At 46.8% G+C, this 24,819-nt stretch overlaps 1 protein-coding gene across 1 annotated transcript; it reads right to left on the reverse strand.

Moving 5' to 3' along the window:
* LOC311122843 (chemokine XC receptor 1-like) lies at positions 1–24,360 on the reverse strand. The gene is made up of 5 exons (XM_084197157.1): positions 24,299–24,360; positions 15,350–15,532; positions 14,665–14,822; positions 13,250–13,528; positions 1–880 (listed from the first exon to the last, which is right to left on the reverse strand). Exons 2-5 carry the CDS (start codon positions 15,528–15,530, stop codon positions 365–367), a joined length of 1,134 nt encoding a protein of 377 aa, XP_084053283.1. The 5' UTR covers positions 15,531–15,532; positions 24,299–24,360; the 3' UTR covers positions 1–364.
* Positions 24,361–24,819: the final 459 nt, after the last annotated feature.

Here is a 24,819-nt window from a genome sequence, read left to right on the forward strand (position 1 = left end):
GCGCACAGCTTTTTATTTACTGAGCATATCACCACACACCACACAAAGCATATCTTTCCAGTTTTACATGAACCATTGGTAAATATAGTACTTTACATATTCTACATGAAAAATATGTATTTTATTGTCTTCATATTGTATGAAGACAGCATATACTTATTCACAGAATCACTTCTGGACTGAACAGGGCATTCACATTCTGTGTATCACAGAATCATATCCAGGGATTCAAATTGTTTTGTTTTGGCTTATCTCACTTCCTCATTCCTCAGAACCAAAGCTATAAACATGGCCTTTGCTGACCATTAGAAAGGGTGGGAAAAAAGCTTTTGCCAATAGAAAGTCATTGAGAAAGTTGCATAGTTCATTCCTGCAAGGATCTTATCTCCAGCCATGTAGCTGTATAGTTATTCTCTCTAGGGTCCTGAAGTACCACAGCTGGTCCTCTTGGTCTAGGGGTGACGTGGGATGTACTGTGTCCCAGACTCCTCTCCCCTTCTCCCCCCTGCCCTCCCCTCTCCTCCCCTGTCAGACAGCACAGCAGAGACCAGAGATGTTGTCTGAAGGAGTGAGACAGCATGTAGAGAGCAGGGTTCAGGAAGCAGTGGGCGTAGGCCAAAATACGACACACAACGTACACAACATACAGCCTCTTCGTGACCTCACAGTCAGTGTATACAGACAAGAGGAAGATGGTTAGGTTGTACGGCGCCCAGCAGACGAAGAACGCTACCACGATACAGAAGACCACCAGCACTGTGCGGTGTCGTCTCCTGGTCGCAGTTACCAGGACCGTCCTGAGAATGGCACTGTAGCAGAGGATGATGATGATGAGAGGGAGGATGAAGAGCAGGGACACCTGCAGGTAGTAGCCCAGCTTCTGGGGGACAGAGAGAGGGAGAGAGGTTATATATGAATATCCAGCTTCTGGGGACAGAGAGAGGGAGGGAGGTTATATATGAATATCCAGCTTCTGGGGACAGAGAGAGGGAGGGAGGTTATATATGAATAACCAGCTTCTGGGGGACAGAGAGAGGGAGGGAGGTTATATATGAATATCCAGCTTCTGGGGACAGAGAGAGGGAGAGAGAGGTTATATATGAATATCCAGCTTCTGGGGGACAGAGAGAGGGAGGGAGGTTATATATGAATATCCAGCTTCTGGGGGACAGAGAGAGGGAGAGAGGTTATATATGAATATCCAGCTTCTGGGGGACAGAGAGAGGGAGAGAGGTTATATATGAATATCCAGCTTCTGGGGGACAGAGAGAGGGAGGGAGGTTATATATGAATATCCAGCTTCTGGGGGACAGAGAGAGGGAGGGAGGTTATATATGAATAACCAGCTTCTGGGGGACAGAGAGAGGGAGGGAGGTTATATATGAATATCCAGCTTCTGGGGGACAGAGAGAGGGAGAGAGGTTATATATGAATATCCAGCTTCTGGGGGACAGAGAGAGGGAGAGAGGTTATATATGAATATCCAGCTTCTGGGGGACAGAGAGAGGGAGGGAGGTTATATATGAATATCCAGCTTCTGGGGGACAGAGAGAGGGAGAGGGAGGTTATATATGAATATCCAGCTTCTGGGGGACAGAGAGAGGGAGGGAGGTTATATATGAATATCCAGCTTCTGGGGGACAGAGAGAGGGGGAGAGAGGTTATATATGAATATCCAGCTTCTAGGGGACAGAGAGAGGGGGAGAGAGGTTATATATGAATATCCAGCTTCTGGGGGACAGAGATATATTTTACTTATAAGGACTGAATGCTACGTTAAGGCTACCAAGCTTCCTAGAACAGAACAGATATTATCTGACTGCAACTTCAATTAGCACTGAGGTGTGAAGTGAGAGGTGTCAAAGCCCTTGAGCCCAACAATGGCAGGAGAGTTCCACAGCCTCCCAGAGGCCTTTGAACCCCCCTCCCTCTCAGAGGTCATTACAATACAGTATCCTCTGGATGTAAAAAATGACAAGCTCCTCATGGAAAATCAAGAGACACTTTCTGCTGACTATTATAAAAATGGGAACGTAAGCAACTTAATCTTCCACACAGACCATCCCCTGGCATGGCAGAGTGCTATATTAACACACTACCCCTCTGTTAAGATGGGGGTGTTAGCGATGGGTGGGAACTCACGATACTAGACAACGAGGACTCTGAGTCAGCCAATGTCAACCTGTATAAGTCTGGAACAGTAACAGTACAGGGCAACCCCAAACAGTTTCAGCTGGACTTTCACATAATCAAAGAGAGAGCTCAGCAGGATAAGCTCTCTCTTGAGAAAGATACCCCCACCCCAAGCGTGTCAGACCAGACCTCCTCATTAAATAACCCCACAGTCGAGCATCCCCAAGTGGAAAGTCAACCTCCCAGCACGGAGAAACACTTTTTGCACAGAGTACTACTCCCTCATTGAAATGAAGGATTAATTCACCCAGCTGGAGGTAAGGCAGGTGGAGCTGGAACAGCAGGTGAACACACTCCAGTCAGCAGAAAAAATTGTCCAGCTCAACAACACCCCCTCAACCAGACCCGGAGAGCTGGAGGTGGAGAGAGACATGTCTGCACTCTGGACTGTGGTGAGACAACATCAACAGGAGAAAGAGCAGGAGCAGGAAAGGAACAGAGCACTAGAGGAGAGGATCAGAGTGCTGGAGGAGAAGGTGAGAACGATGACGGGTGACAGAGAACAACCCATTAGAGAGCTGGCCACCACCGCAGAGAAGCCAGGAGAACAGCCCACCTCAGACACTGACCAAAGTCTCAACAGCACAGCAGAACAGACCACCTCAGACCATAGCCTCAACATCACAGCAGGACGGACAAATGAATAACCCCAAGCCCAGCGGATCCCACCCCCTCTGAGCACACCCCCTGTCAGCCACCCTGATAGCCCTCCTGACAACCGCCCAACACCAACTGAGGACATACACAAGCCACAGATTGTACTCCTTATGGACTTAAACGGGAAATATGTACAAGAAAATTAACTTTTTCACAAACACACAGTGTCTAAACTCTGCTGTCCAAACACCCAGCGCACCCTAGACCTTCTGTCTGAGGACCAACTAGGATCACCCAGCCACATAATAATACACAGGCACAAACAACCTGAGAGCCCAGCTACCACAAACAAACTTCCACCCTGCAAATATTTCCTGTGACTGTGCCTCAAAACCAAATGTTTGCCTGGCCCACCACTCCACCCTGGACTTGAACAGCCTTTACGACCAGGTCCACCTGTACAGGGCAGCAGTGCCCACCTTCGCTCGGACCCTAAAGGATATTGCCCTCAACCGCAGCCCCAACACCTCACACAGGAGCAACAGATCAACAGACACCCCGCCCAGACCAGCGAGGTCATCTGCCTTTGGCCTAAAGAGCAGGAACCTGGACTTCACCAAATAAATCAGAAATACAGACATTGTCATCCTACAAGAAACATGGTATAGAGGAGACGGACCCACTGGTTGCCCTCTAGGTTACAGAGAGCTGGTAGTCTCCCATCCACCAAACTACCAGGTGTGAAACAGGGAAGGGACTCAGGGGGTATGCTAATTTGGTATAGAGCAGACCTAACTCACTCTATTCAATTAATCAAAACAGGAACATTTTACATTTGAGAAATTGAGAAACCTATCCAACCAAAAACATAGAGACCCAGAAAACCTGAGCCTTTGGTGAATCACTAAAACAATACAGAATCCATAGACTCTAATCACTTCTGGGAAGATCGTAAAAACACTAAACAAACAACAACAACAAGAGTTATCTATCCAAAACTGAGATATTTTTGGCCCTATATCAAAGAACAAACAGCAAAAACATATACATGATCAAATACAAATCTTAGAATCAACTACTAAAGACTAGCAGAACCCACTGGATTCTCCAATTACATTGAATGAACTACAGGACAAAATACAAACCCTCCAACCCAAAAAGGCCTGTGGTGTTGATGGTATCCTCAATGAAATGATAAAATATACAGACCACAAATTCCAATTGGCTATACTTAAACTCTTTAACATCACCCTTAGCTCTGGCATCTTCCCAAAAAATTGGAACCAAGGACTGATCACCTAAATCCACAAAAGTGGAGACAAATTTGACCCCAATAACTACCGTGTGATATGCGTCAACAGCAACCTTGGGAAAATCCTCTGCATTATCATTAACAGCAGACTCGTACATTTCCTCAGTGAAAACAATGTACTGAGCAAATGTCAACTTGGCTTTCTACCAAATTATCGTACGACTGACCACGTATTCACCCTGCACACCCTAATTGACAAACAAACAAACCAAAACAAAGGCAACGTCTTCTCATGCTTTGTTGATTTCAAAAACCTTTTCACTCAATTTGGCATGAGGGTCTGCTATACAAACTGATGGAAAGTGGTGTTGGGGAAAACATACAATATTATAAAATCTGTGTACACAAACAACAAGTATGCGGTAAAAATTGGCAAAAAACACACATTTCTTTCCACAAGGCCGTGGGGTGAGACAGGGATGCAGCTTAAGCCCCACCCTCTTCAACATATATATCAACGAATTGGCGAGGGCACTAGAACAGTCTGCAGCACCTGGCCTCACCCTACTAGAATCAAAACTTTAATGTCTACTGTTTGCTGATGATCTGGTTCTTCTGTCACCAACCAAGGAGGGCCTATAGCAGCACCTAGATCTTCTGCACAGATTCTGTCAGACATGGGCCCTGACAGTAAATCTCATTAAGACAAAAATTATGGTGTTCCAAAAAAGGTCCAGTTGCCAGGACCACAAATACAAATTCCATCTAGACTCCGTTGCCCTAGAGCACACAAAAAACAATATATACCTCGACCTAAACATCAGCGGCACAGGTAGCTTCCACAAAACTGTGAACGATCTGAGAGACAAGGCAAGAAGGGCCTTGCCATCAAATGGAACATAAAATTTGACATACCAATTAGGATCTGGCTAAAAATACTTGAATCAGTTATAGAACCCTTTATGGATGTGAGGTCTGGGGTCCGCTCACCATCCAAGAATTCACAAAATGGGACAAACACCAAATTGAGACTCTGCATGCAGAATTCTGCAAAAATATCCTCAGTGTACAACGTAAAATACCAAATAATCCATGCAGAGCAGAATTAGGCCGCTACCCACTAATTATCAAAATCCAGAAAAGAGCCGTTAAATTCTACAACCACCTTAAAGGAAGCGATTCCCAAACCTTCCATAACAAAGCCATCACCTACAGAGAGATAAACCTGGAAAAGAGTTCCCTAAGCAAGCTGGTCCTGGGGCTCTGTTCACAAACACAAACAGACCCCACAGAGCCCCAGGACAGCAACACAATTAAACCCAACCAAATCATGAGAAAACAAAAAGAGAATTACTTGACACATTGGAAAGAATTAACAAACTAGAATGCTATTTGGCCCTAAACAGAGAGTACACAGTGGCACAATACCTGACCACTGTGATTGACACAAACTTAAGGAAAGCTTTGACTATGTACAGACTTAGTGAGCATAGCCTTGCTATTGAGAAAGGCCGCCGTCGGCAGACCTGGCTCTCAAGAGAAGACAGGCTATGTGCACACTGCCCACAAAATGAGGTGGAAACTGAGCTGCACTTCCTAACCCAATTTTGATTAACTCCCATATCTATTGGGTGAAATACCACAGTGTGCCATCACAGCAGCAAGATTTGTTAACTGTTGCCACAAGAAAAGGGCAACCAGTGAAGAACAAACACCATTGTAAATACAACCCATATTTATGTTTATTTATTTTCCCTTTTGTACTTGAACTATTTGCACATCGTTACAACACTGTATATAGACATAATATGACATTTGAAATGTCTTTATTCTTTTGGAACTTCTGAGTGTAATGTTTACTGTTAATATTTATTGTTTATTTCACTTTTGTTTACTATCTACTTCACTTGCTTTGGCAATGTTTTTTTATTTTATTTATTTTATTTTATTTTATTTTCTTGGGGGTAGATCAGCTTTAATATTGCAAATGGATTGTAACTTCCATCAATGTAATTGTCTGCATCACTTCCAATCCCTATCACGACTAGCTCTTAGTAAAATTTGCAGTATTTTGTTTTTTTATGTATTATTTTTTACATTATTAGCTCAGAAAGTGTTTTGCATCATTATATACAGCCGGGAAAAACTATTGGATATCAGAGTGGCGGTAACTCACCAGCATTACGACCAGGAATATGACTTTCCCAAAGCAGATCCCTTGTTTGCTCTCCCCAGGGCAATTGAACTGATTCCAGCGGATGACCCAAAACATCGCCTGCGGAGGAGAGGCACTCAGAGCGGCCTGCTGGTTCGACTTAGGAGGCGCGCACACCATCCACCGCTTCCAAGTACAGTTGAAGTCGGAAGTTTACATACATCTTAGCCAAATACATTTTAGCTCAGTTTTTTACAATTCCTGACATTTAATCCTAGTAAAGATTCCCTGTCTGAGGTCAGTTAGGATCACCATTTTATTTTATGAATGTGAAATGTCAGAATAATAGTAGAGAGAATGATTTATTTGAGCTTTTATTTCTTTCATCACATTCCCAGTGGGTCAGAAGTTTACATACACTCAATTAGTATTTGGTAGCATTGCCTTTAAATTGTTTAACTTGGGTCAAATGTTTGGGTAGCCTTCCAAAAGCTTCCCACAATAAGTTGGTTGAATTTTGGCCCATTCCTCCTGACAGAGCTGGAAGTATGCTTGGGGTCATTGTCCATTTGGAAGACCCATTTGTGACCAAGCTTTAACTTCCTGACTGATGTCTTGAGATGTTGCTTCAATGTATCCACATCATTTTCCTTCCTCATGATGCCATCTATTTTGTGAAGTGCAGCAAAGCACCCCCACAGCATGATGCTGCCACCCCTGTGCTTCACGTTTGGGATGGTGTTCTTCGGCTTGCAAGCGACCCCCTTTTTCCTCCAAACATAACGATGGTCATTATGGCCAAACAGTTCTATTTTTGTTTCATCAGACCAGAGGACATTTGTCCAAAAAGTACGATCTTTGTCCCCATGTGCAGTTGCAGACCGTAGACTGGCTTTTTTATGGCGGTTTTGGAGCAGTGGCTTCTTCCTTGCTGAGCGGCCTTTCAGGTTATGTCGATATAGGACTCGTTTTACTGTGGATATAGATACAGTGGGGGAAAAAAGTATTTAGTCAGCCACCAATTGTGCAGTATTTAGTCAGCCACCAATCTCATGATACATGGCCCCATTCATTCTCAAGTCGTCCTGGTCCCTTTGCAGAAAAACAGCCCCAAAGCATGATGTTTCCACCCCCATGCTTCACAGTAGGTATGGTGTTCTTTGGATGCAACTCAGCATTCTTTGTCCTCCAAACACGACAAGTTGAGTTTTTACCAAAAAGTTCTATTTTGGTTTCATCTGACCATATGACATTCTCCCAATCCTCTTCTGGATCATCCACATTTATTTTTTTTAATTTTTTTTTAATTTCACCTTTATTTAACCAGGTAAGCCAGTTGAGAACAAGTTCTCATTTACAATTGCGACCTGGCCAAGATAAAGCAAAGCAGTGCGATAAAAACAACAACACAGAGTTACATACAGTGGGGGAAAAAAGTATTTAGTCAGCCACCAATTGTGCAAGTTCTCCCACTTAAAAAGATGAGAGAGGCCTGTAATTTTCATCATAGGTACACGTCAACTATGACAGACAAAATGAGAAAAAAAATTCCAGAAAATCACATTGTAGGATTTTTAATGAATTTATTTGCAAATTATGGTGGAAAATAAGTATTTGGTCACCTACAAACAAGCAAGATTATAACCGCGATCGATAATAGACAGTACTGTGCAGCCGTCTTCATCGACCTGGCCAAGGCTTTCGACTCTGTCAACCAACGCATTCTTATTGGCAGACTAAATAGCCTTGGTTTCTCAAATGACTGCCTCAAGAACAACCAGGCATCCTCTACTGACGAAATGAGATATATATCCATCCAGGATACCTGGGCCAGGTCAATTAGGAAGGCCTGCTCGCTGAAGTGTTTTAGGGAGCGTTTGACAGTGATGAGGGGTGGTCGTTTGACCGCGGACCCGTTACGGACGCAGGCAATAAGGCAGTGATCGCTGAGATCCTGGTTGAAGACAGCGGAGGTGTATTTAGAGGGTAAGTTAGTCAGGATGATATCTATGAGGGTACCCATGTTTACGGATTTAGGGTTGTACCTGGTAGGTTCGTTGATAATTTGTGTGAGATTGAGGGCATCTAGTTTAGATTGTAGGATGGCCGGGGTGTTAAGCATATCCCAATTTAGATCACCAAGCAGTACGAACTCTGAGGATAGATGGGGGGCAATCAATTCACATATGGTGTCCAGGGCACAGCTGGGAGCTGAGGGGGGTCTGTAGCAAGCGGCAACAGTAAGAGATTTATTTCTGGAAAGGTGGATTTTTAGAAGTAGAAGCTCAAACTGTTTGGACACAGACCTGGATAGTATGATAGAGCTCTGCAGGCTATCCCTACAGTAGATTGCAACTCCACCCCCTTTGGCACTTCTATCTAGACGGAAAATGTTATAGTTGGGGATGGAAATTTCAGAATCTTTGGTGGCCTTCCTAAGCCAGGATTCAGACACTTCTAGGACATCAGGGTTGGCGGAGTGTGCTAACGCAGTGAATAACTCAAACTTAGGAAGGAGGCTTCTGATATTTACGTGCAGAAAACCAAGGCTTTTACGGTTACAGAAGTCAACAAATGATAGCTCATGGGGAGTAGGAGTGATACTGGGGGCTGCAGGGCCTGGGTTAGCCTCTACATCACCAGAGGAACAGAGGAGGAGTAGAATAAGGATACGACTAAAGGCTTTAAGAACTGGTCTTCTAGTGCGTTGGGTACATAGAATAAAGGGGGCAGATTTCCGGGCGTTGTAGAAAAGATTCAGGGCATTATGTACAGACAAGGATATGGAAGGATATGAGTACAGTTGAGGTAATCCTAAGCGTTGGGTAACTATGAAAGAGATAGCATCACTGGAGGCACCGATTGAGCCGGTCTCGGCGTGTATGGGGGGTGGAACAAAGGAACTATTTGAGGCAGTTTGAGAGGGACTTGGGGCTCTACAGTGAAATTGTATAATAAGAACAAACCCAAACAGCAATAGGCAAGGCATATTGACATGGGAGAGAGGCATAAAGCAATCACAGGTGTTATTAGAGAGAGCTAAGACGACAACTGGTAATAGCGATAAAGTTTGGGCTGAGGCTAAACAGAGTAAACAGGACATGGTACCGTGTAAAGGAACAGTCCAGCAGGCATCAGCTGTGCAGCTGAGTGATCATAAGGTCCAGTGAACAGCAATATGTAAGTCCGAGAGCAGTTCAAATTGGTGCTTCAGCACAGCTAGCAGGAAGCACAGTTGTAGTTTGCGTGTGCTAGCGGGCCGGGGCTAGCAGATGGATCTTCGTGGTCGTCGCAACGGGAAGCCTGTTGAAACCACATCAGACGATTTCGTCGGCAAACCAGTCGTGTTGGATCGGCGGGGCTCAGTGTCAACACTAGGAGGTCCCGTCCGGTTGACAGAGAGGTAGATAGCCGGGAGATGGGCCAGAGGCTAGCTCAAGGCTAACTGGTGCTTGCTATGGGGCAATGGTAATTAGCCAACAACAGGTTGCAGCTAGCTGGTTGCGATGATCCGGCGCTAGGGTCCAGTGATTTCGGCAGAAAGTCCGATATGCTCTGGGTCGATAGCACGCTGTGCAGACTGGCCGACGAATTGTCCAGGCTAGAGCTGGCTGGTGGATAGTGCAGGCCACGGACAGTGGTGAAGACGCTAACGGTGACTAATATCAAGTAGCCATTCAGTTGCAGCTAGACTAGTTTCAGCTTAAGGTTCTTGATGAAAGTTATAAAGAAATAATAGAATCCTTTCCACGTTGGGTGAGGCGGGTTGCAGGAAAGTATATTTAGTTAAAGAATGAAAAGTAAAATTGAGAAATAAATACAAAATAGACAAAAGAAACAAGAAACTGGATATTTACACTAGGACACAGAATAAAACCACAACCGCACTGCTACGCCATCTTGGACAAATGCACTCTAGCAAACTTCAGACGGGCCTGGACATGTACTGGCTTAAGCAGGGGGACACGTCTCGCACTGCAGGATTTGAGTCCCTGGCGGCGTAGTGTGTTACTGATGGTAGGCTTTGTTACTTTGGTCCCAGCTCTCTGCAGGTCATTCACTAGGTCCCACCGTGTGGTTCTGGGATTTTTGCTCACCGTTCTTGTGATCATGTTGACCCCACGGGGTGAGATCTTGCGACCACACGGGGGGACCTAGTGAATGACCTGCAGAGAGCTGGGACCAAAGTAACAAAGCCTACCATCACTAACACACTACGTGCATTTGGATGATCCAGAAGAGGATTGGGAGAATGTCATATGGTCAGATGAAACCAAAATATAACTTTTTGGTAAAAACTCAACTCGTGTTTGGAGGACAAAGAATGCTGAGTTGCATCCAAAGAACACCATACCTACTGTGAAGCATGGGGGTGGAAACATCATGCTTTGGGGCTATTTTTCTGCAAAGGGACCAGGACGACTGATCCGTGTAAAGGAAAGAATGAATCGTGAGATTTTGAGTGAAAACCTCCTTCCATCAGCAAGGGCATTGAAGATGAAACGTTTCAGAAGCATTTCAAGGTCCTGGAGTGGCCTAGCCAGTCTCCAGATCTCAACCCCATAGAAAATCTTTGGAGGGAGTTGAAAGTCTGTGTTGCCCAGCGACAGCCCCAAAACATCACTGCTCTAGAGGAGATCTGCATGGAGGAATGGGCCAAAATACCAGCAAAAGTGTGTGAAAACCTTGTGAAGACTCACAGAAAACGTTTGACCTGTGTCATTGCCAACAAAGGGTATATAACAAAATATTGAGAAACTTTTGTTATTGACCAAATACTTATTTTCCACCATAATTTGCAAATAAATTCATTAAAAATCCTACAATGTGATTTTCTGGAGAAAAAAAATTCTCATTTTGTCTGTCATAGTTGACGTGTACCTATGATGAAAATTACAGGCCTCTCTCATCTTTTTAAGTGGGAGAACTTGCACAATTGGTGGCTGACTAAATACTTTTTTCCCCCACTGTATAACCTATACACTTATTATGGACACAGTATGCTTACATTATTAGTTATCTTGTTATTAGTTGTTGTTAGTTGTTATTAGTCCCATCCTCTGTAGCTCAGCTGGTAGAGCACGGCGCTTGTAACGCTAAGGTAGTGGGTTCGATCCCCGGGACCACCCATACACAAAAAATGTATGCACGCATGACTGTAAGTCGCTTTGGATAAAAGCGTCTGCTAAATGGCATATTATTATTATTATTATTATTATTATCCTTCAACTCCATTCAACACCACCCATCTATCTCTTAACACCATCCATATTGGATTTCTATTTGCCATATATTTTTCAACTGTACTGTGATGTTTTACAAAAGTTCTGAACCTTTCTATTCTCATTGTTTCTACAGATTGTAAATTGAAAATAAACATTTTTGCTAAAAGTATTATTATATTATTGATCGATTGACTGTGACTTTTTAGATCACCCAGTAATGCTATCTGCAAGGTTAGCTCCAGGTAAATATTGCAATCCTTCAGCCATTCTTGGACCTGTGTCCAAAAACAAGCTACAAATGGGCAGTACCAAAACAAATGATCTAATGATTCCGTCTCTTCGCAGCAATATCTGCAGAGCTGGGAAGATTGTATCCCCCATATAAATAGTATTCTATTGGTAGCAATAATTTTATATAGCAATTTAAATTGAACAATTCTAAGTTTTGAATCCGGTGTCGTTTTGCGTGTCAGTTCATAAACACTATGCCATGGAATCGGTACGTCAAAAATCTCTTCCCAACTATTTTGCAATCTATATGGGACGGCTTTCAATCCTTTAGTCCTTAAATGAAACTTGTATACTTTTTTATTTATCACAGTTTTCTTTAACCAGTTATGTTCTTTAATGCAGACAGACAAGTTCCTTACTTTTTCCCCCTTCCACTTTCCTCTTCCATTTTTGTGGTAATACTACAATTATTTGGTTGTAGTTTTGGGTAGAGCAGACATTTCCATATGTTTTTGTTAGCTGCATGTGCGACATAACTCCACCAGTCACACAATATTTGTTGCATTATTTGTTCTGTTGTTTCTGGAGTATTAAATTGAAATTGCAACCAACTTTCTATGGCTTGTTTTAGAAATAGTGATATTTGGGAGATTATTTCCTTTTCAAATAACTGAAAGTGAGAAGTTGTAATCTGAATAAAGGGAAAAAGGCCATTCTTGAACATGGGGTGAGACAATCTGACTAATTTGCTAGAGCACCAGTTATAACTTTTGTATGACTGAAGCTTTTAGTGATAGGTCTAGTGCTTTAATATTTAATAATTTCTGTCCTCCGAATTCATATTCATTATATAAATAGGCCCGTTTAATTTTGTCTGGCTTGCCGTTCCAAATAAAATTTAATATTATTTTCTCATATAATTTAAAAAACTGTTCGCTCGGCGTAGGCAAGACCATAAGCAAATAGGTAAACTGGGATAATACTAAAGAGTTAATCAGGGTGATTTTTCCACAAATTGACAGGTATTTACCTTTCCATGGTAGCAAGATCTTATCTATTTTTGCCAACTTTCTATTAAAATGTATTGGAGTGAGATCATTTATTTCATTTGGGATATGTATTCCGAGTATATCCACATCACCATCAGACCATTTTATTGGTAAACTACATGGTAATGTAAAAATTGTATTTTTTAGTGATCCAATACGTAATATAGTACATTTAACATAATTTGGTTGTAATCCAGAGAGGTTAGAAAATATATCTAGATCCTCTCTGAGGCTGTGGAGGGATTATATAGGAATTGTCAGCTTCTGGGGGACAGAGAGAGAGAGAGAGAGAGAGAGAGCGGCGGGGGGGGGGGGGGGGGGGGTTATATAGGAATTGTCAGCTTCTGGGGGACAGAGAGAGAGAGGGGTTATATATGAATATCCAACATTGGAAAAGGAGCTGGGCACAATTAGAAACAGGAATGTCCACTCACTGTTTGCTGAAACACAAAGTACATACAAAGACCATGTCAGTGGAAACTTGTATCACTGAAAGCTTAATGAAAGATCACTCGTATGAGCTGTAAACAGTGTTACTGTAACCCACCTCCTCATCCGAAGTTCCAGGTGAGACCTCACAAGTGAACATTCTTGTCCCGTTTTCCACTTCCTGTACCCGGGAGGATATGACATCACTGAGGGAGGCGGCCAGGCTGACTACCCATGATGCTGTGCAGGCGGCCCATGCGAACCTCAGTCGTCTCCGGGGCACGGCAACCCAGCGGGAGACGACGACTGTCACACAGCGGTCAACAGTCATGGAGGTCAGCAGCATCATACTGCTGTAGAGCCCGGTGAAGTACGCCCCCGTCAACAGCTTACAGGCCTGGGGTCAGAGGTTAGGGTTAGAGGTCAGAGGTTAAGGTTAGGAGTCAGAGGTTAAGGTTAGGAGTCAGAGGTTAGGGTTAGGAGTCAGAGGTTAGGAGTCAGAGAATAGGGTTAGAGGTCAGAGGTTAGGGTTAGGAGTCAGAGGTTAAGGCTAGAGGTCAGAGGTTAGGGTTAGGAGTCAGAGGTTAGGGTTAGGAGTCAGAGGTTAGGGTTAGGAGTCAGAGGTTAGGGTTAGGAGTCAGAGGTTAAGGCTAGAGGTCAGAGGTTAGGGTTAGGAGTCAGAGGTTAGGGTTAGGAGTCAGAGGTTAGGGTTAGGAGTCAGAGGTTAGGGTTAGGAGTCAGAGGTTAAGGCTAGAGGTCAGAGGTTAGGGTTAGGAGTCAGAGGTTAGGGTTAGGAGTCAGAGGTTAAGGCTAGAGGTCAGAGGTTAGGGTTAGGAGTCAGAGGTTAGGGTTAGGAGTCAGAGGTTAGGGTTAGGAGTCAGAGGTTAAGGCTAGAGGTCAGAGGTTAGGGTTAGGAGTCAGAGGTTAGGGTTAGGAGTCAGAGGTTAAGGCTAGGAGTCAGAGGTTAAGGCTAGAGGTCAGAGGTTAGGGTTAGGAGTCAGAGGTTAGGGTTAGGAGTCAGAGGTTAAGGCTAGAGGTCAGAGGTTAGGGTTAGGAGTCAGAGGTTAGGGTTAGGAGTCAGAGGTTAAGGCTAGAGGTCAGAGGTTAGGGTTAGGAGTCAGAGGTTAGGGTTAGGAGTCAGAGATTAGAGTTAGGAGTCAGAGGTTAAGGCTAGAGGTCAGAGGTTAGGGTTAGAGGTCAGAGGTTAGGGTTAGAGGTCAGAGGTTAGAGGTCAGCAGCATCAGACTCCTGTAGAGCCGGTGAAGTACGCCCCCGTCAACAGCTTACAGGCCTGTGGGTCAGAGGTTAGGGTTAGGAGTCAGAGGTCAGGGTTAAATGTTAAAGGTTAGGGGTCAGCAGCATCACTGTAGTGACCGGTGAAGTACGCCCCCCGTCAACAACTTACAGGCCTGGAGGGAGGGTTGGGGTTAGAGGTCAGAGGTTAAGCGTTAGAGGTTAGGGTTAGGAGTCAGAGGTTAGGGTCTGAGGTTAGGGTTAGGGTTAGAGGTCAGGGTTAGGGTTTGTCATACCCACCAGGTCACCGAACAGCCAGTGGGAGAGGTGGTAGACTGCCCAGAAGGGCAGGGTCAGGGTGAATAGGAGGTCAGAGGTCAACAGGTTGAGGACGAACAGGTTGGTGACCCTCCTCAGGTCCTCATAACGACACAAGGCAACCAGCAACAACCCGTTACCTAGACAACACAGAACACACTGTTACCTAGACAACACAGAACACACTGTTACCTAGACAACACAGAACACACCGTTCGTTACCTAGACAACACAGAACACACCGTTAACTAGACAACACAGAACACACTGTTACCTAGACAACACAAAACACACCGTTACCTAGACAACACAGGGCACACAGTAACAGGCCATTACCTGATAGGATAAAGATATTAAGATTTTCCCAATACGCATAGTTTTTTATGAAAAATAAGTAGTATTCACTAGGTTTATTCTGTTGACCGAAAGCATTGATTAATAAGTTACCTGTGACACTGAGGAGTAAGATGACCAGGAAGCAACCAAGTTACCTGTGACACTGAGGAGGAAGATGACCAGGAAGCAACCAAGTTACCTGTGACACTGAGGAGGAAGATGACCAGGAAGCAACCAAGTTACCTGTGACACTGAGGAGGAAGATGACCAGGAAGCAACCAAGTTACCTGTGACACTGAGGAGGAAGATGACCAGGAAGCAACCAAGTTACCTGTGACACTGAGGAGGAAGATGACCAGGAAGCAACAAGCCGTGACCTCCCCTAACGCGTCGACATCGTCACACAGCAGGACAATCTCTTCATCATAGTCTTCATCAGTGTAGTGCAGAAGGCTTTCATTCACAGAGCTGGTCTCATTCACCACGGTCTCCCAGGACTCACTCAGGTCCATTGCTGCAAATAGATGATTTATACTATAGAATTACAGTGAGCCAGTGACTACAGTACAGATCCCATAAAATATAGATGATTTATACTATAGAATGTGTGGCGTACAGCAGGTCAGCCACCAGGGGGAGACTCATCGAGGCCTGGTAACAGATGGAGTATACATCAGGAGGCCGTGGCTCCATCTGCTGGACGGGCCAGGTCTCGACGGGCTCCCCGGACAGGACTAACTGGGGCTGATTGGGAGCTGGGGAGTAATTAAGGGCGGATTGCTCAAGGCCCATAAAGCGGCCAGAAGGGCAGCACATGAGAGAGGACTGGGGGAAGTAAGGTAACGTCTGTGTAGGTGGAGACGGGATCCTGGAGAGGATATCATGGAGGAGGACTGGGGGAAGTAAGGTAACGTCTGTGTAGGTGGAGACGGGATCCTGGAGAGGATATCATGGAGGAGGACTGGGGGAAGTAAGGTAACGTCTGTGTAGGTGGAGACGGGATCCTGGAGAGGATATCATGGAGGAGGACTGGGGGAAGTAAGGTAACGTCTGTGTAGGTGGAGACGGTATCCTGGAGAGGATATCATGGAGGCGACCTAACCCTTTCTTTTGATTATTGTATTAATAAACACCCTTGAAACCGAGCTAATCACACTCTGGCCGTGTCTGATCTGTGTAAACGTCTTGACCCAACCCCCTGATCTGCCACAAATGATAGTGATTCACCACAGTGCAGATCACAGAGAATAAATATGATTTATACTATAGAATTACAGTGAGCCAGTGACTACATTACAGATCACAGAGAATAAATATGATTTATAATATAGAATGACAGTAAACCAATGACTACAGTACAGATCTCAGAGAATAAAGATGATTTATTCTACAGAATGACAGTGACATTACATTTACGTCATTTAGCAGACGCTCTTATCCAGAGCGACTTACAGTTAGTGAGTGCATACATTAATTGTTTTATTTATATCTTTTTTTATATATCTTTTTTCATACAGGCCCCCCGTGGGAATCGAACCCACAACCCTGGCGTTGCAAATGCCATGCTCTACCAACTGAGCTACATCCCTGCCGGCCATTCCCTCCCCTACCCTGGACGACGCTGGGCCAATTGTGTGCCGCCCCATGGGTCTCCCGGTCGCGGCCGGCTACAACAGAGCTTGGATTTGAACCAGGATCTCTAGTGGCACAGCTAGCACTGCGATGCAGTGCCTTAGACCACTGCACCACTACAGTACAAATCCCAGAGAATAAAGATGATTCATACTATAGAATGACAGTGAGCCAGTGACTACAGTACAGATCACAGAGAATAAATATGATTAATACAGGCCCCCCGTGGGAATTGGCAGACTAAATAGCCTTGGTTTCTCAAATGACTGCCTCGCCTGGTTCACCAACTATGTCATGAGCCTCTCACTCCACCGGGTTACCACCTTAATTTTCTTCCACTCTGCTCACCACTCTCTCTACTCAGCCTAACTAGCTCCACCTGTCCCTGCTCTGCTCTGCTCTAATTACTCTGCCAGCTGCGCTGCATTACCCACTACCTCTCCCAGTATTTAAGGCCCTGTCTTTCAGCTCTCCGGTGTCAGATCGTCTGCAAAGCTCACACCCGGAACCTGTTTGCTCGCGCTTCTGGCTCACCCTGGTTTTGTGACCCCGGACCTGCCTGTTTTTTGGATACTCTTCTGCCCCAGGAGATCCAGACCTGCTTCTGCCATACGACTCCTGACTACTCTTCAATCCCGGTAACTCTGACCAGCCTTCTGCCTTGCTACTACGTATTTGGATTTCCCTTGAACTGTACTGCTGCCTTGTTTCATTCCGCCCTGTTGTGTCTGTGTCTCCCCCCCCCAGGACTTCTGGACCACCCACCACCGGCTTCATAGGACGCATCGCTGCCACTGGGGGGGGCACAGACCCAGCACATTGGACGGGATCCCTGTTACCCCTGGAGCCTTCATTCACTCCCTACTTCCCTTTTCCCTTAAGTTTTAATAAACTTTCTGGTGTGACGCAATTGTGGTCCTCTGGTCGTCTGTCTGAACCGTGACAGTACGATCTGACCATTATGGACTCAGCGCACACTTTCCCCGACATGGAAACCGATGAGCATGAGCAGCAGTTCCAGCAGCAGCAACAACAACTCGCCATGATCATTCAACTCCTCACCAACCTTACCCCAGCCAGTCTGCCCACCAGCCCTGCCCCCGAGTTACCTGCCCCGGTCATTGCAGCCGCTGCTCCGGAACCCAAGATTGGAAACCCCGAGCGGTTCAACGGCGACTCAACCCAGGTCCGGCCATTCCTGACTAGCTGCCGACTTCAGTTCTCCTTGCAGCCAAGGACCTTCGCCACGGAGGGGGCTAAAGTTGGGTATGCCATCACTCACCTGACGGGCCGAGCTCGACTCTGGGGAACAGCAGAGTTCGAACGTCAAACCCCCGCATGTGCAACCTTCGACCTGTTTGCTGAGGAGATGCTGAAGGTGTTTGACCTGGATTCACCAACCGCAGAGGCGTCTCGTGAACTGTTCAGTATTCGACAAGGCAGACGTACAGTCGCAGACCATTCCATCGACTTCCGAACCCTGGCTAGACGAAGTTCTTGGAACACACCATCGTTGGTGGACGCGTTCTTCCATAGTTTGGCTGACTATATCAAGGACGAGTTGGTCTCCCATGAACTGCCTTCCACTCTTGATGAAGCCATCGCACTGACTGTCAGGATCGACAGAAGGATACAGACCCGTCGTCGTGAGAGGGGGCGCCAAGGTCCACCTACTACCGGCATTCGGAGAGATCCGACTGGGCTCCTGTCATCTACTGCCACTCACCCAGGTCAGTTTGATCAGTCTGAGCCTATGGAGATTGGGCGAGCCTCTCTCACTCCTGCAGAGCGCCAGCGCCGCTTCACCTCAAACCTCTGCCTCTATTGTGGAGGTGATGGACATCGTGTGGTAACCTGCCCTTTAAAGGGCCGAAGCTCACCGGGCATAGGGGGAGTCCGGTTGAGTTCTATGACCATCCAGTCCTCCGACCGCAAACCCCTGCTGCAAGTTCACCTCCGCCTCTCTGACTCAACTCACACCCTGGCTGCTCTGGTGGATTCTGGCGCCGAAGCCAACATAATGGACATCAAGCTGGCACGCCAACTGGGACTGGAGAACCTCCGTTTGACACCTCCTATTCCTGCCCGGGCACTGGACGGACACTTACTCGGATCGGTCACTCATGTCACGGCCCCGGTCTCGATGGGTCTGTCCGGAAACCATCAAGAAACTATCCAGTTTCACCTGCTCCCCTCTCCAGGCCAACCCCTCATCCTGGGTTACCCATGGCTCCGCCGGCACAACCCTCAGCTCGACTGGGTGACCGGGGTGATCAGGGAGTGGGGAGAGGACTGCCACCGAACCTGCCTGCTTGCTGCCGCACTACCCCCTCGGCCAGTACCTACTAACTCCGCTCCTGACCTCTCCAATGTCCCAGAATGCTACCATGGTCTCAGAGAGGTGTTTAACAAAGCAAGAGCCACATCTCTGCCCCCTCACCGACCGTACGACTGTGCCATCGACCTCCTCCCTGGAACAGCCCCTCCAAAGGGTCGTCTTTATTCATTGTCTGCTCCTGAAAGAAAGTCCATGGAGGACTACATCAATGGCTCTCTGTCCGCAGGATTAATCCGTTCATCTTCATCTCCTGCTGGTGCTGGCTTCTTCTTTGTGGGGAAGAAGGACGGATCTCTTCGCCCCTGCATCGACTACAGGGGACTCAACGACATCACAGTGAAAAACCGTTACCCTCTGCCTCTGCTCACCTCTGCTTTTGAGTTGCTCCAGGGAGCCACTGTTTTTACCAAGTTGGATCTCAGAAACGCTTACCACCTAGTGCGGATCCGGGAGGGAGATGAATGGAAAACCGCATTCAATACACCAACAGGCCACTACGAGTATCTGGTTATGCCTTTTGGCCTCACCAATGCTCCTGCTGTGTTCCAGGCTCTAGTGAATGATGTACTGCGGGACATGTTAAACAAGTTTGTCTTCGTTTACCTGGATGACATCCTAATCTACTCCAGAAACCTGTCTGAACACACCCGCCATGTCCAGCAAGTCCTTCATCGTCTTCTGGAGAATTCCCTCTACGCCAAGGCAGAGAAATGTGAGTTTCACGTCAAGACAGTGGCCTTCCTGGGGTACATAGTGGCAGAGGGAAGTATCCAAATGGATCCTGCCAAAGTATCAGCAGTCACTTCATGGCCAGTTCCGGAGAACAGAAAGAAGCTGCAACAGTTTCTGGGGTTTGCTAACTTCTACAGAAAGTTTATCCGGAACTACAGTACCGTTGCTGCCCCTCTCACTGCTCTAACCAGCACCAAGCAACCCTTCACCTGGACCCCAGCAGCCGACAAAGCCTTCAGTACCCTCAAGGTGAGGTTCACCTCCGCTCCCATCCTCCAGATGCCTGATGTGGACCGGCAATTCATTGTGGAGGTGGACGCCTCGGATGTGGGAGTTGGTGCTGTGATTTCTCAGTGGGCTGCGGAGGATAGGAAGCTCCATCCCTGTGCCTTTTTCTCACGTCGGTTGTCCCCCTCTGAGTGCAATTACGACATAGGGAACCGTGAGCTGCTGGCTGTGAAGCTTGCCTTGGAGGAGTGGCGTCACTGGCTGGAGGGGTCCACCATTCCATTTCTCGTTTGGACCGATCATAAGAACTTGGAGTACATCCGCACGGCCAAACGGTTGAACTCCAGGCAGTCCCGCTGGGCCCTGTTCTTCACCAGGTTTAATTTCACTCTGTCATACCGGCCTGGATCACGCAACACCAAGCCAGACGCCCTCTCCCGTCAATTCCAGAAGGATGACACCCCCTCCAAGGACCCTGTGTCGATTCTGCCAAGTCCCTGCATCGTTGCAGCTCTGACCTGGGCTGTTGAGGAACAGGTGCTGGAGGCTCTCCGTAACCAGCCAGGTCCCAGCACTTGCCCAGCTGACCGCCTTTTTGTCCCCGAAGACCTGAGGTCCCAGGTCGTTCAGTGGGGACATGACTCCCGCCTAGCTTGTCACCCTGGCTCCACCCGCACTTACAACCTGCTCGCCCAGAGGTTCTGGTGGCCCTCTCTGAGAAGGGATGTACGGGAATTCGTCCAAGCCTGCCCCATCTGCAACCAACACAAGTCGTCCTGCCAGCCCCCAGCCGGATTGCTGCAGCCCCTGCCTGTGCCCAGACGTCCCTGGTCTCACATCGCCCTTGACTTTGTCACGGGGCTGCCCCCTTCAAGTGGCATGACCGTCATTCTCACCATTGTTGACCGTTTCAGCAAGATGGCACACTTCATTCCCCTCCCCAAGCTCCCAACCGCCAAGGAGACCGCCCAGGTGGTCCTGGAACACGTCTTCCGGATCCACGGACTGCCTAAGGATGTAGTTTCTGACCGTGGTCCACAATTCTCCTCCGCTTTTTGGAAGGAGTTCTGTCACCTGCTGGGAGCCACAGTCAGTCTGACTTCCGGATTCCATCCCCAATCCAATGGGCAGTCAGAGCGGGCTAATCAGGAGCTCGAGAAGGCACTGCGATGCATGACTTCACGCAACCCCCACTCCTGGTCGCAGCAATTGACATGGGTGGAGTACGCACACAATTCTCTGACCTGCTCTGCCATCGGTATGTCCCCTTTCCAATGTGTTTATGGATACCAGCCTCCTCTATTTGCCAGCCAGGAAGAGGAGGTTACTTGCCCATCTGCACTTGCTTTTGCCCGTCGATGTCGCCGCACCTGGTCACAAGCCCGAGCCACACTCCTCAGATCCGTTGCCAGCTACACTACCGGGGCCAACCGTCGGAGAATTCCTGCTCCCACCTACCATGTTGGTCAAAGGGTGTGGTTGTCATCGAAGAACCTGCCACTCAGGGTGGAGTCGCAGAAGCTGGCACCTCGGTTCATTGGCCCATTCCCTATCATAAGAGTGATTAGCCCAACTGCTGTCCGGCTCCAACTGCCTAATTCCCTGAGGGTGCACCCCACTTTCCATGTGTCTAAGATTAAGCCCATCCATGAGAGTCCGCTGGTCCCTGCGGCGCCTTGTCCTCCTCCTCCACGGCTCGTCGATGGTGGTCTGGTTTACACCGTCCGCCGCCTGCTTCGGTCCAGACGGAGGGGTAGGGGTCTCCAGTACCTCATTGACTGGGAGGGCTATGGACCTGAGGAAAGGACCTGGGTGCCAGCTAGTCGGATTGTGGATAGGACTCTCATCACCGCTTTCCACCAACGGCATCCTGATCAACCTGCAATCCGTAGGGGCCGCCCCAGAGGGGTCCCTAACCGTCCTGCCCGCTCGGCTTCCTGTCCTGTGCCTGATCCTGTCTCGGGACCTGTCCCATCTCCCGACCACGGCCCTCCGGCTTCCTCCGAGGATGAGGACGTTCACTCCTCCGGCTCCCCTCCTCCCGCCCGGCGTGGTGTTGCTCTTGGGACTTCTGGGGCCGTCCCTTGGGGGGGGGGTTCTGTCATGAGCCTCTCACTCCACCGGGTTACCACCTTAATTTTCTTCCACTCTGCTCACCACTCTCTCTACTCAGCCTAACTAGCTCCACCTGTCCCTGCTCTGCTCTGCTCTAATTACTCTGCCAGCTGCGCTGCATTACCCACTACCTCTCCCAGTATTTAAGGCCCTGTCTTTCAGCTCTCCGGTGTCAGATCGTCTGCAAAGCTCACACCCGGAACCTGTTTGCTCGCGCTTCTGGCTCACCCTGGTTTTGTGACCCCGGACCTGCCTGTTTTTTGGATACTCTTCTGCCCCAGGAGATCCAGACCTGCTTCTGCCATACGACTCCTGACTACTCTTCAATCCCGGTAACTCTGACCAGCCTTCTGCCTTGCTACTACGTATTTGGATTTCCCTTGAACTGTACTGCTGCCTTGTTTCATTCCGCCCTGTTGTGTCTGTGTCTCCCCCCCCCAGGACTTCTGGACCACCCACCACCGGCTTCATAGGACGCATCGCTGCCACTGGGGGGGGCACAGACCCAGCACATTGGACGGGATCCCTGTTACCCCTGGAGCCTTCATTCACTCCCTACTTCCCTTTTCCCTTAAGTTTTAATAAACTTTCTGGTGTGACGCAATTGTGGTCCTCTGGTCGTCTGTCTGAACCGTGACAAACTACTTCTCAGATAGAGTTCAGTGTATCAAATCGGAGGGCCTGTTGTCTGGACCTCTGGCAGTCTCTATGGGGGTGCCACAGGGTTCAATTCTTGGGCCGACACTTTTCTCCGTGTATATCAATGATGTCGCTCTTGCAGCTGGTGACTCTCAGATCCACCTCTACGCAGACGACACCATTTTGTATACATCTGGCCCTTCATTGGACACTGTGTTAACAAACCTCCAAACGAGCTTCAATGCCATACAACACTCCTTCAGTAGCCTCCAACTGCTCTTAAACACTAGTAAAACTAAATGCATGCTTTTCAATCGAACGCTGCTGGCACCCGCCCACCCAACTAGAATCACCACTCTTGACGGGTCTGACCTAGAGTATGTGGAAAACTACAAATACCTAGGTGTCTGGTTAGACTGTAAACTCTCCTTCCAGACTCACATAAAGAATCTCCAATCCAAAGTTAAATCTAGAATCGGCTTCCTATTTCGCAACAAAGCCTCCTTCACTCATGCTGCCAAACATGCCCTCGTAAAACTGACTATCCTACCGATCCTTGACTTCGGCGATGTCATTTACAAAATAGCCTCCAACACTCTACTCAGCAAATTGGATGTAGTCTATCACAGTGCCATCCGTTTTGTCTCCAAAGCCCCATATACTACCCACCACTGTGGCCTGTACGCTCTTGTTGGCTGGTCCTCACTACATGTTCGTCGTCAAACCCACTGGCTCCAGGCCATCTATAAATCACTGCTAGGCAAATCCCCGCCTTATCTTAGCTCATTGGTCACCATAGCAGCACCCACCCGTAGTCTGCGCTCCAGCAGGTATATCTCACTGGTCATTCCCAAAGCCAACACCTCCTTTGGCCGCCATTCCTTCCAGTTCTCTGCTGCCAATGACTGGAACAAATTGCAAAAATCTCTGAAGCTGGAGACTCTTATCTCCCTCACTAACTTTAAGCATCAGTTGTCAGAGCACCTTACCGATCACTGCACCTGTACACAGCCCATCTGAAATTAGCCCACCCAACTACCTCATCCCTATATTGTTATTTATTTTGCTCTTTTGCACCCCAGTATCTCTATTTGCACATAATCTCTTGCACATCTAGCATTCCAGTGTTAATACTATTGTAATTATTTTGCACTATAGCCTATTTATTGCCTTACCTCCATAACGTGCTACTTTTGCACACACTGTAAATATATTTTCTGTTGTATTTTTGACTTTATGTTTTTTACCCCATATGTAACTCTGTGTTGTTTTTATCGCACTGCTTTGCTTTATCTTGGCCAGGTCGCAGTTGTAAATGAGAACTTGTTCTCAACTGGCTTACCTGGTTAAATAAAGGTGAAATAAAATAAAAATAAAAAATACTATAGAATGACAGTGAGCCAATGACTACAGTACAGATCACAGCAAATAAAGATTACGGTGTTACATACCAGAATGCATTTCAAAGTTTAAGACACTTTCGAAGATGTGAATATGACATGAGTTTCATTAAATACTACAGCTGCGTTTTCATCCATTTTGACCACATATCTATAGCCTCTCTATAATATCATAATAATGTTAACATCAACCTACCATGTGAAATGGATCTCAATGTTAAGATGTTGTTTGTGAGAATACAGTTATCCACTGTTTTACGGTGGAGTGATGAGTGGACAGATTAGAAAGACTTCCTCCTTTTCACCTCAGTTTCACATTTAGTCAAACATAGATGAGTGGAAAGATTATCTGTTGTTCCTCCTTTTCACCGCAAGTTTCACATTTAGTCAAACTTGTGAGTATTCGTTCTTGCCATATATTGGAAGTTTTTAGAAATTTTCAAAAAATGAGAAAACTAATCCGCACTTTATACAGAAGACTTACAAACATTAAACAATGGTTAAATACTTAAACAATTATCAATATTGACACAATTAAAATGTGAATATGAAAAAAATCTCAATCAAAACGCAACAATTACAATAGAATTTGATTCTAAACGTGGTATTACAGTTTTTCTCAATTGCTAAAACAGGAGGAAGAACCCATTGGCTGAACAAAGTTCTCAGTTGCCTGGATTATGCAGTCTGTTGTCAATACCTTAAACCATTTCACAT

Source organism: Coregonus lavaretus (genome assembly GCF_964263955.1).
Source record: "Coregonus lavaretus genome assembly, contig: HAP1_SCAFFOLD_444, whole genome shotgun sequence".
Taxonomy (NCBI): domain Eukaryota; kingdom Metazoa; phylum Chordata; class Actinopteri; order Salmoniformes; family Salmonidae; genus Coregonus; species Coregonus lavaretus.